Raw genomic sequence first — 18,244 nt, forward strand, 5'->3', positions numbered from 1 at the left:
TCCAATTTCATTCTATCTAACGATAATAATGGATTGAAGAAATATGTTGATGATGGTGGCGACGTCACAGTAGTAGTTCTTTTTTAATTTTTGATTCATTCGGAGTTAATTTTATTTTTATAATCTTCCACTTATGACTGCATTAAGATGTAAGAATCAATTCGCAATAGATTTACTCATTGACAAGCCAGAATCACCTTTGAAAGGTAGAGATGCCAGAGGAAGAACTCTTCTACATTACATTGCTGAATACGGAGAACCAATTTTAATCGTAAAGTACTTCCAGAAAAGTTTGAATGCAAATGCTAATGAATGGAAAAATGGTGGCACCCCAATACATAACGCTGCATACGGTCCAGTTGAGAACTTTATTGCTCAGCTTAAACCTTTTGGTATCCCTGATCCCATGAAAACCGAAGCCGAAGCACAAGCTGAAGCCGAGGATGAAGCTGCTGCCGCAGAAGAGAAAGATCCGCCAGATCCAATTATCTTAATCCACGCCATGATGGATGCAAACTTTGATACGATGCAATCAGCTATTCATGGCGAGATTCCACTTCAGTTAGCTGCTGCATCAGGTAGTGAAATGAAGGTTAGACTCTTAATGGGATTTTACTCTAAAGTCTACCATCAAGATAATTGCGGATTAACAGCTTTGCACTATGCAGTTAGGGAGGACAAGCCAAAGGTTGCTGAATTTCTTTTACGTTATGGAGCAGATGCTAATGAACGTGATTTTGATGGAAATGCGCCAATTCATTACGCCGCAATGAAGAATTCCGTCGAATCAATCAAAGTTCTAGTAGAAAAGAACGCTAATCTTAACGCTAAGAATGCCCAAGGTAAAACAGCTCTTCATTTTGCTGCTGAGCTCGGCCATTTAGAAGTAGTCAACGAGCTTTTGGCAAAAGGAGCTGATCCAAATGTCCGTGATATTAACGGCTGGGCAGCTCTTAGACTTGCAATTAAGGAGCGCCACGATGAGATTGCTCAAGTATTAACTGAGCACGGCACTCGTCCATATTAAGAGATTATGTTCTTAGAAATATTTAATTACTTGGTTTTTTTAAAAAGATAACACATTATAAAAAAAAATCTAAATATATTAACTAGAAAAACATGGATAAGTATAATAACATTAACATTTTAAACATATTAGTTAAATCGATCTTCAATTCCTTTCTCTATGAATGTAAGTATTTTCTGTTCGACTTTTTCGATGATTTCTTGTGGAATCTTTTGTCTAGCTTGATCAGCTATCATGTCATAAATCTTATCTGGATTAAGTTTGGTTATGTCTTGAGTAGCTGCGATTTCTTCTATCATTTTTCTGATATTTTCCTTCCATTCAATAATAGAAGGATCTTCATTAATTTCTGCGCGAATCTTTTTTGATTGTCCAGAAGATTCTAATATTGCTTCAGCTTCAGCTTTGATTTCTGACTCTGATAAGCTCTCCCATTCAATCTGGCTCATTTTTTGAATTTTTTATATCACATGTCATTGATGTAGGCTTCTGCAAAATGGCACAATTTTTGAGATTTTGTGCCAGCCAGTGGCTTTTTCGAATTTTTGTGAAAAAAATCGTGCCTCGTGCAGTGGAAAGGATGTCGCCCTTCGGGCTCCACCCTTTCCACTGCACTCGGCAAATGCACCCAAATATTAAATATGCTCATTATTATTTTTTCCTCTTTTTCCCTTTTTCTCTTTCTTTCTTCTTTTCTTCTTTTTCTCCTCTTCTTTTTCCTTTTTTCACGTATATTGGTCAATATTTTTTCTAAAATGAGAAACAAAAACTTATAATAAATCAATATTCGTATATGACTGAATAAAGAGAAAATGTTTTTACTAAATTTTTAAAGAAATCAATAAAAATATTAAATTCAATTTTTTAAAAAACATAGTTAAGGCGAGTTCCAAGGGAATTATAAGAGTAAAGTCAAAGTCGTTTACTGATAAAGTGAATAATCCGAAGATAACACATCATATCTTTAAAATTTCGGGTTTTTAATTTCTATTGGAAAATTACAAAAAGTGAGATGCGCGAGAATCGAACTGTTATTTTAGAATCATTAATATTAATTTTTATGTGGATTTTAAGCAAGGCATCATATATATGAGAAGGGTGAATATAGTTTAGCTGATTTTAAATTTTACAAAAAAATTGGGAGTATGTACGTTTATAGAATCAAAAGTGTCAATTCGCTCAGCGAAAGCTGAGCTAGCTACCTTCTCGAAAGAGCAAGTATGAGGTAAATAAGGGTGAAATAGAAGTTGACATATTCATGCTTATTCAAAAATTTTAAACAAATCGAAATTCAAAGAAATTCAAAAGACATCATTTACCTCAATTAGTATACTAGCATTATTTTGCTTCACAATGATAGCTCGAACATCAATAGATCTATTGTTAATTCTTAATTAATCAGATTATTACATTCCCCTTCCAACTTTCCCAAAGTTACAATGTGCAAAATCCCTCTACTCTTGTTTGCCTATATGGCTTGACTGTACATAAGCATACTGACTGAAAATTTTAAAAAAATATTTTTACCAAAATCCACTCCAGATAGAGAGTGATACATAAGGTTTATGAAAAACATAATTATTATGCATTTGTTTTATATTCGAATAAACATTCTTTTATTCATTCCAATATATTTTTTTATTAAAACACCAGAAACTTCATTGAAAATACATTATTTTTATTACCTCATTCATTGTATATTTCAATTGTATATTTATTACATATATTGAGTAAAAAATTGTTTAAATTTCTAATAAATTTTAACCTTCATAATAAAAACATACTCAGCAAGTTCATATTAATAATATTTTTTATATAAAAGAATAGGTTATCATTTTATATTATTATCCCTCATACGATATTTTACTACTCCCTGATCCACAAAATGTCATGGATGTAAGTTTACTCGAATAGGGCAATATTCCTTATGAAGTCTCTCATTGAATGAGGGGCTTTATAAGGAACATTGCCTTAAAGTGCTCTTACTACCCTTCCCTAGTTCTTGAAGGTGTAGGATTCTGTAATTTACTCGAATAGAGCAAAGTTCTTCCGAGGTCTCTCAGTAGTATATATGTGCGGGTTGTGTGACTTTTTTTGTAAACGTAAGAATTCATACGATATTGAACGATTTTGTATCATTTTTTCTAACATATGAAGTAAAAAATGTATGATTCTTACGGTTTTTATTCTTACGTTTTTGAATAAATCATTAAAAAATTAACATATGAAGTAAAAAATGTATGATTCTTACGGTTTTTATTCTTACGTTTTTGAATAAATCATTAAAAAAATGTATGATTCTTACGGTTTTTATTCTTACGTTTTTGAATAAATCATTAAAAAAATGATACAAAATCGTTTATGTCATCCACATTTACACTCAGCCCATACATAAATAATTTATTTGATCTTTTATAAAAGAAGCTATATATAGATGATGTCAGGTTATTCAATAATTCATTATTTTTGAATAACTGATGAGGTCACCAGGTCACCAGGTCACCAGGTAATTTAATTTCTCTGAAAAATGTGACAACATGACATTTTGACAACAGGAATGAAAGGAGGATGGTATTTATTAATTATTGTTTAAATCCTGATTGGAATCAATGGAGTCATAAACGAGTAAAATAAACTTTAAAAATAAATTGAAACTAATGATTATTTGAATTTATGAAATCAATTATTTGATTCATTCTTTCTTCAATCTCTTCTATTCTTTTTGTTAAATCATCAATTTTCATTAATGAGGTGATTCTTGATTGAGGAATAGATTTCAAACTAACCACTCCTTTTATTTTTGAAATTTTGAATCCATCAACTTTAAACATTTTATTCAATTTACATGTTGTCAATTCTTCAAATAATTTTTTATTATTAGCATAATAGTCATTAAATTCTTCAACAGATGAAAAAATTTTTATTTCAGTGATGGGTTTAACAACGTTTATTTTTTGTTGAACATTTTCACTTTCATTTATTTCTTCCTCCTCTGTTTCATTTATTTTTAAAATCGGTTTCATTTTTCATTAAATAAAAATTAGAATATAAGTGATGAAATATATTTTTTAATTAATATTAAATCAGAAATGGCGGCAGGATTCTTTAAAAAATTATGGGAAGGAATTAAGAAAGCTGCGGGTTGGGTTCATCAAAAGATTATTAAACCCATTGCAAACTTTTTGGCACCAGTAGCGAAAACGGCAGGAACTATCATAGGTGGAGTATTAGGTACTAAAGCAGGTAATCCAGCGATGGGAGCACAAGCGGGTAACGCAATTGGTGGAATAGCTGAAGGAATACTTAATAAAATAGGAGGTAGATAGTGGAAAAATAAATAAATATTATTTTTATCTTAGTATCGGTTGAAGTCTTTGATAAACTTTTTCTCCTTTATTTAATATTTCTCTTATTGGGGCGGCTTTTGGTGTTATTGATTCAGCAACGTCACTAATTGCTTCTTTATTCTTAAATATCCAATTTGCTCCTTTCTTCATTGTTTCCCAAACTTTATGCGCTCCTCTTTTTACTTTATCCCACAGTTTCTTAAATATACCTGCAGCCATAGTTGATTATTTCATTAAAATTAAAAATTCATTTTCATCTTTTAATTTTGATTTTTTATTTAATAATAAATGACGACTAACTATTTGGTGCCAAACACTAAACCGATTAATGGAAATGTGTTTCATTCATTCGAAAAGATAAATGAAATATTCGCAAAGAATGACGGTAGAAGATATTATAGAGAACTTGAAAGTTCATGCTATGACTCTGATGCTCCATATTTTGATGATAAACAAACTCATTTAAGAATTACAAATCCAGCTCATGATGTGAACCAATTAGGTGACACATATATTAAACGCAAAGTTAAAGCAACTCTAGTTTCAAATAAAGCTTTCACATGTGATGCCGCTTTTAAATGTATGCGTTTATTCGTTGGTTACAAATCATCAAATCAAAACTTTAAACAATTAGAAGTAGAAACTGAAAGAGGTGATGCCGGTTATCTTCAAATGGATTGCGCCCGTGAATCTTTCGCATTTGCAACATATAAACCAAAATCAGAAAGGAAAGTTAAAAAGTTTGTTCATTCGTTATATAATAATGTTCAAAAATATGATAACTCAGTATGTGGTAAATATATTGACCCTTCAGAAGTTTTCAAGAAAGCAAATGAAGAAGTTGATGTCACTTTTGATATGATTATTCCGGTAAATGATTTGTTAGCATTTCAGGCGTTCGATGATTATCCTAAATCATTTGGTGAAATCATTCTTAAATATTATGTTTTCAGGGATACTTTAGTATTTTGTCAGGTTGACCCGTTAAGAGTTGCTGATTTACAAAATTACGTTTATGAAAAGATAACTGATGAAAATTATGAAAAGATTATGAATCATGTTTATAAATATGATCGCAAATTCCAACAAATCGGACTTCCTGCCAAATTAATTACAAGCTTAGCCGCTACATCTGCTGACGCAACAGTTGATGATGTTATTATTTCATGCACAAAGATGGAGGTTTTAGAGGATAAATGCATTACACCAGGATATGGTTTAATTGAAGAATCAGTTAAAGCAATACCACGTTTATTCAGTAAGGAAGATCCATTCATGATTCCAGCTCAACATATTGACGTTCGTTCACTAAATGGAGGTTGCATCACTCCTGAAGGTATTAGCTCAGATTTCTCATACGCTCTTCATAATGTTACAGATGTTGTGTTAACATTTCCGAAGAATGCAATGCAAAGAACGGTTTTAGAAAATCCAATGCTTCGAGGTCTTCAGGTCACTATAGATTCCAGAAACTTCCCCGATCAAGCGATGGCCACAGTGGGTGACATATTCTTTACACGTATGCTTCAAGCTTCTGATTTAGATGGAGTGAATGAATGCACGGAAGAATACGAGGACTCATTAACTAGACCACTGAATGCAGATGATGGCACGCCATTAGCTAGAACATGGAAAGACCAAACTTCATTCTTATGCACTATTCCAGTTCAACGTGATGGAGCGGGTATATTCTTTGATGGATTAGAAACTTTCAACTCACAAGTTACAGTACAAGTGAAAGCTTATCCAATCATTCAGGGTGAAAATGACACTTACTGTTCAAAGGTGACAAATCCTCCTCAGGTTTGGTTTACTAGGACTACATATTGGACATGGACACCGGATGAAGGTTTGAAATATCATCCAACAGGTACACCACCACAGTATAGAAGTTCATATGATGAAATATTGATGAATAGAAATGTTTAAAATTATAAATTTATTTTTGATTAAATGGATTTAAATTCATCCACCCCTTATGAAGAATTAGCAGGAGTATATAATACATACGTAGATGATATGATTAATGAAGCATTGAGTGATAATAGAAATGCTCTATCTAAGGAAAAATTAATGAAAATTCCATATTCTGAATGTTACTTAAATTCAATCACTGCAGCAATTGGTAAACAGAATAAAGGTAAAACATTAACGATATTAAACCAAATTATCATTATTGCTAACACTTCCCCCTATTCACATGTGTTAATTTATATCAACCGTTCAGGTTCACCTTCAGATGATACATTTGAATCTTTAAAACATTTAATCAAAATTCCAATTATTTATTTATCACAAGAAGAAGCAGAAGATTATTTAAAAAACTTTTTAATGTATAAAGAATTATATAATACAATCAAGAAGCAAGGATTAGAGGATAAAATTATTGATAAACAACGGGATGAATTATTTGAAACACTTTCTATTTCAAATTTTGATAGAGAATTTTTGCATTCACTCATTTTTCTAGATGATGCAGTGAAATCAAAACTAATAACAAACGAGAAATCATATTTTAATCAGTTATTAACTCAATGTCGACACATTCAGTGTTCATTCTTCATGGCTGTTCAATACTTCAAAGCATTAAGCACAAACATTAAATCAAATCTATCAACACTTTTCATTTTCAGTGGGTTTAGTCGTCAACAATTGAACGTTATGCTTTATCAAGTGAATTTACCAATGAGCATTAATGAACTTTATACACAATATCAGCAATTAGGTGAACATGGAAAAATAATAGTTGATTTAAATAAAGGAAGTGTTAAATTTGATTAACTTTTTATAATTAATTTTTATTTTTTATTTATAATTAAACATGACAGAAATAGCAAATCTTCTACAGGTTCCATTAAAACAAGGGACAAACAAAAGGGGTGCATATAATAGAACTATGAAAGTTCCTGATGGAATGAAAGAATTAGTTCATATTGTTGCTGGTCTTCAAAAAGATGTTAAACAAATGAGAAACGTTTTAACATTACCAGAAGCTCAAGCATATGCCAAACGTCATGGTCCAAATTGGGAAGCACATGAAGCAGACATTACGGGTCCAAATGGAAAACCTGATGGTATAAATGAAGTTTTCGTTACTGATGGTCAAGGTAATATTAAAGTCATAAATGGTTACAAATTAAGTATATCTGATTATTCTAAACGTAAAGCATATAATGAACGTTATCCTATGCAATTTGATGAAAATGGAAAAGCTGTTAAACAATACATTGGAGAAGGTGAAAATGGTCCAATTAATTCATACCGTCATAATCCATATTCTTATTTCAATGAAGAATTAAATGCTATTGAAGAGGGACCGGATGGATTACCACGATATTCTAACCAGTTTGATGGTCAATATGCAAATATTAGACCTGAAATTTCAGCTAAGAAATTCTTTAAAGTTGCTTTATTCGATCCAGTTTTCGCAAATGTTAAAGATGAACTTAAACAGCAATTTCAACCAATTATAGTAGCAAGAATTGCATCAGGTGCTTTATCTCAAGCATTCAAAGATTTAATTAAGAAACCATTATATCAGCAACGAGGTTTAACTTATGATTTAGTTAAGGAATCAGATAAAAGAAAATTTGAGAAATCAGTTGATTATAAGAATGCAATTAATGAATATATTCGGTCTATTAATTTCGATGAAACAGCTAAAAATCAACTTCATGAACAAATACAGGGAATAATAGATTCAAAAGTTCCAGCAAAATAAAAGTTTAAATATATTTTTTTATTCGAATATAAATGAGAAGACGTTTCACTAATCAAAAGAACACTAACGCAAAAGCAGAGATTACGGTTGGTTATAACGTAAATGATGATAAATCACGAATTATTCAAAATGTTAAAGTTAATGTTAGCCCCGAATTAACGAGGTCAGCAACTCAACCAAATTTATTAACTCGTGACTTACCGAAAAAGGAGGAGGAGAATGAAGAAAACCATGAGAATGGAGACCCAATCATTTTATCTGAACCCGGTAAAGAACCTGTTGAAATTCCCACTTATCCAACATACCCCCCCTCTTTCATCAAACATCGAGAACCCATATAAAATAAACATCAATTCTGAATTAATGAAAATTTACCGTGATATAATAATTAATAATTATGATTCAATAATAAATTTAATTGACCAATCCGGTTTAATTATTTTACCTTATGAATCATTAATTCACATTATCGCCATTCTTTGTGATGTTCAAGATTCAGACGTTAAGATTCAATTTTTCATAGATGATGAGGTTTCATGCTGCGGAACAGTTGCAAAAATAAATCCTATAAAGGATATTAGCACAATTAAGATATCAAAGAATGGAACAACAACTGAACTTCATTTAACATATAATAATATTTATAATAAAATAGTTGATGAATATAAAATATCACTTGAAAAATTCTTTGTTAAGGCTATTTAATATTCAAGCATTAACATTATCGAATAATAATCCTTTGAATCATAATCAATAATAATTGACCTTTCACCAGTTTCTATCGTTTGTTTTATTTCTTTTTGTTCCCCACTATCCGGATCGGTCATTGTAATTGTTTTTGTTATAGTATCAGCTTTATCTTTAACTTCAATCTTTTTTCCATCAGGATATTTAAACCAAAATTCCAAAAATTCGATATTGTCAATCTGTTCATATTTTAATCTATCAATTACATTTTTAATACCATCTGAAAATCTTATGAAATGGTCATTATATGGGTTTGATTGAACTAAATTTGAATGAAGTGAAATATAACCTGTTGATGAATATGACATCGACTCATATTTTCTGAAAACACTAAAATTTATAACATGAATGAATTTCTTATTCGTTGAATTTATGAATTCTTGAGGTAATCTTATTCTAGTTTTATTTATCACTGGAAAATAACGCTTTACCATATTTTTAATCGTAATAAAAATGTCAATTATCAATATTATTTCGAATAATAGTTGTGAATTAAATTTAACAGTTAGTGGAATTTATAATGTTACTCTCGTTTCTGTGAGTGGTAAATTTAATCCCATTCTTTTAGACCCTTCAGATTATATATCATTTATTAAAGATGACCATGAAAAAACGTATGATATGTATATAAATAATGTGATAGCGAAATGGGATATTAACACGATTTTAAGTTATTTAAATGAATCATTTATCGTATGGTATGAAGAAAATTTTAAATCAAAACCTGATAAACTTTTTGAACTTGATGAAATAAATAACCTTATTAAATTTCCGCTGAAAATTAAATTTTGTACTCCTCATCTTCGTTCATTGTTGGGATATTAAATTTTGAAAAAGATGTTGGGGATGTTTTGTATTCTGACACCGGTTCCAATTTCATTTTAATCAAATGTGATAAAGTTAATACCCCAATGAGATTTTCACATCAAACATTAGACCCTAACTCTTACCCATCAATACAAAACATTTTATCCATCAACTTAAACACATTTTCTTTATCATATCCGTTTCAATTATCTGGGAATTCATTTATTCTTCATTCAAAAGATTTATCAAATATTAAATTTAGAATAACTGACCTATTTGATTGTGATTTAGAATTTATGAATGAAATATTATGGCAATTTCAAATAGAAAAAATAGCTGATGAGATAACGGATTAAATATTTTTAAATCATAATAAATGATTAAACAACAGCAACCACAGCAATTTAAGGCGCAAAGCACCCAGGTCCTTCAGACCATTACATACGCCATATATGCATATAATTCAAAGACGGCAGAACAAACGCAAAGGTTGAAATATGGAGATTTGGAGATAGTATTGAAAAATGAGCGTTTCGAATTCGTTTGCAAAGGTGGTGCAGTGATATCAAATATAAAAGAAATTTTATTTATGAATTCAAAAATTAAAGGATAACGGATGATATAACATCAATTCCACCAGAAGAACAAAGATATTACGCATTAAATGCATTTCCTAAAGTTTTGAAGATTGGAAGATTTAATTTAAATGAGGAATTCAATAAAAGGTTTCCTTAATGACATAGAGAAGAAGGCAGATAATGAATATGTCAACGGTGAATTAATGAAGAAAGCAAATTTGGTTTATGTTGATGAAAAAGATAATGAAATTAAAGAAAGGGTTGAATGGTATCATGAATGGACATCAAAGATTTTTAAAACTAAAGCTGATACAGGATGGGTTTCAGGATGTTTAGACCTTAAAGCAGATAAAACTTATGTTAATGGTGAGTTAGAGAAGAAGGCAGATAATGAATATGTCAACGAAATATACCAAAGTTTGATAGGAACAACAAAAAATATTGAAACTATTGTTGGTGACTTTTCTGTCAATGAAGAAAATAAATATTTTAGATGGCAATTGGTACAGTCCTTAAAAATGGTGCACAGTGTAAACTCATTCCGAAAAATAACAATGAAATGTATGTAAGCTATATAAAGAATAATGGTACACAAGTTAAAGTTCCATTAGACAACAAACTGCTACTTAAACTTATATGGAGATGAACAAAAGAAATATTTAAGAGTTTATGAAATGGTAGATATGACATTGCCTCACCCAGCTCCAACACCATATTATTATGACTATGGAGATGACGACAGAACACCACATGTAGATGAACAAAAGCTAACATTATATTTAGATTATTATAGATATAAAAGATATAATGCAATAGAAAAAACGAGAATAGTATATTATTATACAGATGACAAAAATAAATATTATAGTCAAGATTTTACCTACCCTGAAAACATAAGATTATATTATAAAAAATATTCTGACACAAACCAGAAGAAACCTGAAATAGTTGCACTATATTTTAAGTTCAAAATAGACAATCCTATATTATCTCATATGTTTGATTTAATGAACCCAGTAGGTTCTATTTATACATCTATGGATGCAAGAGGTCCTCAAGTAATGTTTGGTGTTGGTGCATGGGAACAGATTGTAGACAGGTTTTTGTATTGTGCAAACTCTTCAAAGGAAACAGGTGGAAGTAAAACAATTTCAGGTGAAAATTTACCTGCACGATAACATCTTTATCCGAAAGTTTTGATAAAATGTCTTTTCTAACTGTTTCTTTAAGTTCATCATTGTACGATTTATTGATATCAACATTTATAATCGTTAAATTTAGAATTTTATTTACTAATAAAGCCATACCAGTTTTCCTTCCTCTTCCTCCATCGTATTTGAGGTAGTTATGTAAATCAATCTTGTTTTCACCAATTCTTTCGTTAAGGGTTTTAGTTTCTGCCACAACTAATTCCTCAACTAATGAATCAATAACTTTTTCATCAACTAATGAATCAACTTTTTCATCAACCAATGAATCAGCTAATTCCTCAACTAATGAATCAATAACTAATTCATCAGAAACGATATAGTTGCTGTTGTTGTTTGTTGTTGTCATTTATATAGAAATAAAAAAATAAAAATAATTTTAAAACTAACTTTATTTTTGGACTGCATCATATTTCCACGACTGTTGTCAAAATGTCATGTTGTCACATTTTTTCAGAAATTAAATTACCTGGTGACCTGGTGACCTGGTGACCCTATCAGTTATTCAAAAATGAATGAATTGAAGAACCTAAAAACATTAATGAGGAAGGCATTCATGAAGCATTATTGAAGAACCTATGTGTTGTCAAAATGTCATGTTGTCACATTTTTTCAGAAAAGTTAAATTACCTGGTGACCTGGTGACCCTATCAGTTATTCAAAATAATGAATTATTGAAGAACCTAAAACATTAATGAGGAAGGCATTCATGAAGCATTATTGAAGAACCTATGTTGTTGTCAAAATGTCATGTTGTCACATTTTTTCAGAAAAGTTAAATTACCTGGTGACCTGGTGACCCTATCAGTTATTCAAAAATAATGAATTATTGAAGAACCTAAAAACATTAATGAGGAAGGCATTCATGAAGCATTATTGAAGAACCTATGTTGTTGTCAAAATGTCATGTTGTCACATTTTTTCAGAAAAGTTAAATTACCTGGTGACCTGGTGACCTGGTGACCCTATCAGTTATTCAAAAATAATGAATTTCATTAGTTAGAAAAATAACGCTAATTTTATTTTTATTTATTATTTCGTTTTGTATGTAAAGACAGTAATGACAAACATTGAGTTTGAAACAGTTAGAAAGATAGACAATGACACCAAAGTGGTTAGAATAGGTGATTTAAACGTAAGATACTCAAAGAAATACAACAAATATTCTTTGTCAGACATTATATCTCCATCTGAAAAGAAAACAAACGACTGGGTTAGAAATGCTTCAACTCAGAAAATTTTGACAAGAAATCCCGAGCTTATGATATCAGTAGCATTTCATGGAACAAGAGCATATCTTATAGACAAAAGTCTTATACCAATAGTTTTGTTATGGTTAGACCCAGTTGTTGGATATAACTTCATAACATATGGTTCATTCGATACGGAACGTTGCAGTGAAGGCTTACTTTACATCGTTCAGAAACCGAAGGACTTCAACACAAAAAGATATAAGATAGGAAGGACATATAATATAACTCAAAGATATGACAGTACAGTCAATAGAGTCAAGGTTGTGTTTGTTAATGATATGAGAGCTGCTGAAACAGAACTGCTTGAAGTTTTTGAGAAAATGTATGGTGCTCCCACGAAAGGTAAAGAAACGTTTGAAGTAGATGAGATAGATAAAGCTATAAAATTATTTGACGAAGTTGCTGAAAAATACATGTAAAGCGTTTATTTTTGGTCTTTTGTGAAAGTCAGAAAATAAAGTTAGTTTTATTTATTTTGTATGTAAAGACAGTAATGACAACATCAGAGAACACAACAACAGTTATAGTCCATGAAGCCATAAATGAGGAATACGAGTACATACAATATAACAAACAGTTACGTATTGCATAGCAGTTGGAAAAATTATGGACTCCATAGACAAGAAAGTTCATGAGAATTAGATGAAGAAGAACTCGAAGATACAGTAGAGAATGCTAAACATTTGTTTGAAGAAGAAGTTGGAAAAATGTGTGAAAAACAGAGAAGATGAGGAATAAAAATTAAATTTGGATTGAGTTTAAAAATTCATCTTTATTAAATTCATCTCTTCCAATCAATTTATTTATTCTATTAAATTCTTTTATTTTTGCTTCACTCAGTTTAAGGATTGAACGGTAAGTTTTTAATTTTTCGATTATTTCTTTATCATTTTCAACCCCACCACATTGCTGCTTCTTTTTGCAATAGCATATTTTTGATTTAATCTGTTTAGTTTCTTTTTATATTCATCGTCTGGACTCTTGGTTGCTTCGTTGTCACTCATTTCTTACGAAATAAAAAAAAATTAAATGTTATTTAAATATAATGGAGTAATAAAATAAATCGGAATTTCTATTAATTTATTGTTAACCTCAACTAATACATTACCGTTAATATATCTAACAAATCCAGCTATTGTGTCAAATCTTCGTCTTCTTTTTGTCATTGATTTATCAGTTTTTCCATAATCGAGATGAATCAAAACTTTATCCCCTTGTTTAAAATTCATGAGCCCCGAATTAATTTGTTCACGTTTAACATCATTTAACCTTTCCATTTGCTTTCTAATATATTTCCATTCTTTTGAAATATCATTTTTCATTTCCACTGGTTTCATGTTTATAGTTCTATGCCATGTATTATTGTAATAATATACTAACTGCTGTATGATGGAGTCATGATTTCCATCCCAGTATATCTGACCGTTAACCCCTAACGCATCTCTAAGAGTTCTCATTACTGCATCAACTATTTTATTATGAAACGTATATGAAGAGGATGAAAAGTAAAAATTAATTTGTGGGAAATAATGAGCCATAGCTGCTTGAAATCCTTTATCACTATCACCCCTGATATTATCTACTCTTTCATGATCTAGTAAGTATTGAATAGCTCTTCTTGTTTCCTGTTCTATTTTCCCTTTCACCGGAATGCAATATAAATATCTTGTGTTAATGTTAATGGCAAATAAATAAGTAACGTTTCCTTTTGAATATTCTAAATGATCGATTTCGTATGAATATGGATATGGTGCAAATGAAGGGCGACCAAATTTTTTCTTTAACGGTTGAATTTTTGGGTCAATTGGTTTATTTAATATCTTGAAATCCTTTTTAAAATCTTTTTGCTTCTTTAATGTTTGAAATGGATATAATAAAGTGAATGATGAAGGATTAACTGAAGGAGGAGGTACTACTGTTGGAGGTACTACTGTTGGAGGTTTTGGGGTTGCAAGTGGTTTAATTTTATCTGCTTTGATTTTGGATGATGAAGTTTTGGATTTCATTCCTTCTTTCATTAATTCTGGATGTATTTTATTCATTTGTTTTAAATATGCTGTATATAAAGGTTTGATATACTTTCCCGCTTCGAGTTTATGTTGAAGGCTGAATTCCAAAAGTTGATCTTCATTTAAAAGTCGGGCTGAATATGGTTTAACTAATGAATCATAAATTAAAGCTTGTGCTTCATTTATGGTCTGAATGACCTGGGCGTTTCGTTCCTTTGTTTTTTGCGGCTCAGGATTATATAAATTATATAATTCATCAATATCTTCTTCTGTTAATACTTTATTTTTGAAATCTTTCAATTGTTTAAGTTGTGATTTAGTTTTTCCCTTTGCATATTCATTATTTTTAATTTTGTCTTTAATTTTAGAAATTATTTTATCATGATATTTCAAAATTTCATTTTTATAATGTGACCAATAATAATCCATATCATCACCCGTTATATTTTCATCATATTTTTGGAGATATGCTTTTAATTCATAATAAGTAAGAGAATTTTGATTAAATACTAAATCATCAATTAAATTTTTTAAATCTACATTATTCATTTATATAAAAATAAAATAAATGTTTTAAGGGCGCTCACCTCTTTGATCAAGAATCAAAACCATCATTCAACGGTTCCTTTTGTCTCTTCTGTGGCATTCCATTAAAATTTTAAATTGTATTAAATAAACGGCATACAACATCCATTTTCACAACATACAGCCTTAGTGTGTGCTCCTGTTAATGCAGTCTTACCAATTGTTAAGCGAGTCATTGACCTGTTTTTAAGTTGTAAATTAATATTCTGACCATCAAATATCACTTTATCATTTATTATATCCAAATAATTTTTAGGTGTTAATTGTTTATTTTGTCGTAAACTAACACCTTTCATTTTTTGCGCAATCTTTTTAAAATCACCTCCATCAATTGAACCGTTGAATGATGTATAACACTTGGGGCATAAAGCAACCATGTTATCACCTTGTTTCTCAATTGCTAAACCCAATAACTTCTTCTCATGTGCTTTTTCTTCAGCTTTATTCTTTAATTTAGGTTTAAATTTCTCATCAAAACAGAAGAAATCAAATGGTGCGAATTTGAAAATGTTTTTATCATAAAATTGTTTATCGGTAACAATTGCTTGAAATGCTTGAGTGTTAGGAAGATTTGGATCACCAGCGATTGCCCAATAAGATGAATCAGTATCACCTTCAATGAAATGAAAACGATTAACATTCATGCATTTATACATAAAATCATAAATGAAAACCAAATACCAGTATTTAGCATTATCTAAAGTGAAGAATGCCTCTTGTAAACATGTATCACATCTATAAAATCTATCTTTGAGCATCACTTGATATGTATCTTCACCTATTTCTCTTATGTTTTTAAACTTATTTGACATACATGCAACGCGTGCCTTCTGTGCATTCATTATTTTAGTCTTTGCGTAATTTTGTGTATTCATTGCATCGTAACCATATGATCCATTAAGTGAAATCTTGCAAAATAAACTTTTTCCTTTATTTCCTTCTAATTCAGCCTTTTGTCTTTCGTTCATAAATTTGTTCGCAAATTCATTAAAACAAGTGTTTTTAGTAAATGTTAAAATTGATTGAATATCATCAATGATAAAATGAAATCTGTCTATTAGATACCAAAGATAATAAGAAGAAAATGGTTGATATTGGTTGTGTGTTGATGCTAACTGAGTTAATTTCTCTGTTTCTGGTCAACTGGTAGATTGTTTGATTTCATGTAATTATACATAAAACTGCCAATTGTTTTTTCATCTGTGATAATATCTAAGTTTCTTATTATCGGTAAAAAGTTTATGTAATCATTAATGTATTTTTCATCAATGTGACCCTTTACTTCAGCCACGAATAAAGTATTTTTCTTCTTAATTATTCCCAATGCTTTTGCTTTCTTTGTTGCTGTATCACAAATGATAACACCATTCAATCTTCCCGGCATATACATTTTATGGTCAGTATATTGAATGAAATCATGAGGATTAGATGAAAATGATGAAGGATATAATGAATTAAAATCAACACCAACGAAATGAGTCATAATGTTGGTGGTGTCCTCATTTGATACAGTTTTAGTTTCTGGATTATATGAAAGTTTATTAATGTGCGTGATTCCTTTAAGATTTACTCTATGTTGAACATTTGATAGACCACCAGTAATTCCATTACGGAGAATGTGATAAGCTTCAACTGAATCTAAAGTCATTGGTAAATTATTTTTTAATGCATAATTTCTTAAATTGATTCTTAAACGTTGAACATCTTCATCTTTATTTGATTTTACGACACAATAACAACACATTAACTGACAATTTTCTTTGGTATGTGGTTTTTCATTATCGATTCTATCTAATGTTGGTTTATTTGCATATGTAAACGCTTTACCACACATTTTGCATTTAGATGAAAGGATTAAATCGTGATAGTATTGAAAATCATCCATTGAAACATTATTTTTAGTATCTCTTTCTGCTTTTTCATCTTGTTTCTTATATGATTCAATTTTATATTTCCAATACTTTTTCGTTAATTCAAAACTTGATTCTATCTCTTCCTCAGGATATTTTTCATTAGGATTAAAGTCTTTATATGCTAAAGCGTAACGAATCATTGAAGCATTCGATGATAAAGAAAGATTATGAAGCATGTCAATTTTATAAACAAATGTTTCTTCAATAATTTTATCGATTGGGTCAATCATAATTTCAACATCTTTATTGCAATAATGAATAAAATATTCTAATCTATTCTTAAAATTTTTAGCATCATTGAGATATATTTGATAATCACTATCTGATATAGTTTCTTGAGTTAATGCTGAATAAAATGAATCTTTCGTGAATGGTTCCACTTTATATAATTCTTCTTCGTAATTTTCCCATGTGATGAATTGATAAGGGAAAAAGGATTTAACACGTGATTTATTGTTTCCGAAATCTTGAGTGAATTGGTCTAATGTCCCACCCGCTATATAATTTCTGATGTCAATAAATCTCAATTCATATGGAACGTTTGTTTTCTTTACAATGACTTGCTTAAATTGTGAAGATGAACCCAGCATTGATTTTATTTTCCATTTTGCAGTGTTTAAATCATGAAGAATTAAATTTAAATCAAACTTTCCCGAATTAAAACCTATGATATTCACTTTATTGAATTCCTCATTAGAAGTTCTTTAAATGCTTCCTTCTGTTTTTCATTTAATGTATGAGACAAAGTCCCCACCGTTTGCGGCTTCAATAATTCTTCATATTGTTCAATATTTGATTTAGCAACTAATGAACAGGTTGAAAATAAAAACTCAATCCAATCAGAAATAAAAGAATCACTCGAAGTTAAGCAAAAATTCCTCGTATATGTTTTATCGTTTAATTTAACCGTTGATGATACCATGAATGGTTTTAAGTAAGCGTTCAAAGTTGCACACTCAGAAAGTTGTAATTCTTCTTTAGTCTCTAATGTTTCAAAGTCAAAAGTAATATAATATCTTGTCGGTTTATAATATTTCTGCAAATTGTGA

General features: G+C 29.9%; 7 protein-coding genes and 2 pseudogenes across 9 annotated transcripts, besides 2 other annotated features; 5 read left to right on the top strand and 4 right to left on the bottom strand.

Annotated features, from left to right (window-relative positions):
- Positions 1–3: 3 nt before the first annotated feature.
- TVAGG3_0486620 (spectrin binding) lies at positions 4–1,074 on the top strand (the record flags this gene model as incomplete). Its single annotated transcript, XM_001316769.2, has 1 exon — positions 134–1,027. One exon carries the CDS (start codon positions 134–136, stop codon positions 1,025–1,027), a length of 894 nt encoding a protein of 297 aa, XP_001316804.2.
- Positions 1,075–1,155: 81 nt separating this feature from the next.
- Positions 1,156–1,476, bottom strand: TVAGG3_0486630 (transcription factor e(y)2 family; the record flags this gene model as incomplete). The annotated part of the gene is made up of 1 exon (XM_001316770.1): positions 1,156–1,476. The coding sequence occupies one exon, from the start codon at positions 1,474–1,476 to the stop codon at positions 1,156–1,158; it is 321 nt and encodes a 106-aa protein (XP_001316805.1).
- Positions 1,477–2,921: 1,445 nt separating this feature from the next.
- Positions 2,922–2,976: a mobile genetic element.
- Positions 2,977–4,377: 1,401 nt separating this feature from the next.
- TVAGG3_0486650 (uncharacterized protein) lies at positions 4,378–4,593 on the bottom strand (the record flags this gene model as incomplete). The annotated part of the gene is made up of 1 exon (XM_001316771.1): positions 4,378–4,593. One exon carries the CDS (start codon positions 4,591–4,593, stop codon positions 4,378–4,380), a length of 216 nt encoding a protein of 71 aa, XP_001316806.1.
- Positions 4,594–4,956: 363 nt separating this feature from the next.
- TVAGG3_0486660 (uncharacterized protein) lies at positions 4,957–6,303 on the top strand (the record flags this gene model as incomplete). Its single annotated transcript, XM_051236049.1, has 1 exon — positions 4,957–6,303. One exon carries the CDS (start codon positions 4,957–4,959, stop codon positions 6,301–6,303), a length of 1,347 nt encoding a protein of 448 aa, XP_051093873.1.
- Positions 6,304–6,453: 150 nt separating this feature from the next.
- Positions 6,454–14,451: a mobile genetic element.
- TVAGG3_0486680 (uncharacterized protein) lies at positions 7,271–7,865 on the top strand (the record flags this gene model as incomplete). The annotated part of the gene is made up of 1 exon (XM_051236050.1): positions 7,271–7,865. A coding segment is annotated over one exon (595 nt), but the record flags the coding sequence as incomplete, so codon positions are not given.
- Positions 10,026–10,778, top strand: TVAGG3_0486690 (annotated as a pseudogene). Its single transcript has one exon. A coding segment is annotated over exon 1 (753 nt).
- TVAGG3_0486700 (organellar and viral DNA polymerase type B) lies at positions 12,496–13,107 on the top strand (the record flags this gene model as incomplete). Its single annotated transcript, XM_001316772.1, has 1 exon — positions 12,496–13,107. One exon carries the CDS (start codon positions 12,496–12,498, stop codon positions 13,105–13,107), a length of 612 nt encoding a protein of 203 aa, XP_001316807.1.
- Positions 14,452–15,467: 1,016 nt separating the features above from the next.
- On the bottom strand, positions 15,468–16,459 carry TVAGG3_0486710 (annotated as a pseudogene). Its single transcript has one exon. A coding segment is annotated over exon 1 (992 nt).
- Positions 16,460–17,137: 678 nt separating this feature from the next.
- TVAGG3_0486720 (uncharacterized protein) lies at positions 17,138–17,785 on the bottom strand (the record flags this gene model as incomplete). Its single annotated transcript, XM_051236051.1, has 1 exon — positions 17,138–17,785. A coding segment is annotated over one exon (648 nt), but the record flags the coding sequence as incomplete, so codon positions are not given.
- Between the last annotated feature and the right edge of the window lie 459 nt (positions 17,786–18,244).

Source organism: Trichomonas vaginalis, chromosome II (assembly GCF_026262505.1).
Source record: "Trichomonas vaginalis G3 chromosome II, whole genome shotgun sequence".
Lineage (NCBI taxonomy): Eukaryota > Parabasalia > Trichomonadida > Trichomonadidae > Trichomonas > Trichomonas vaginalis.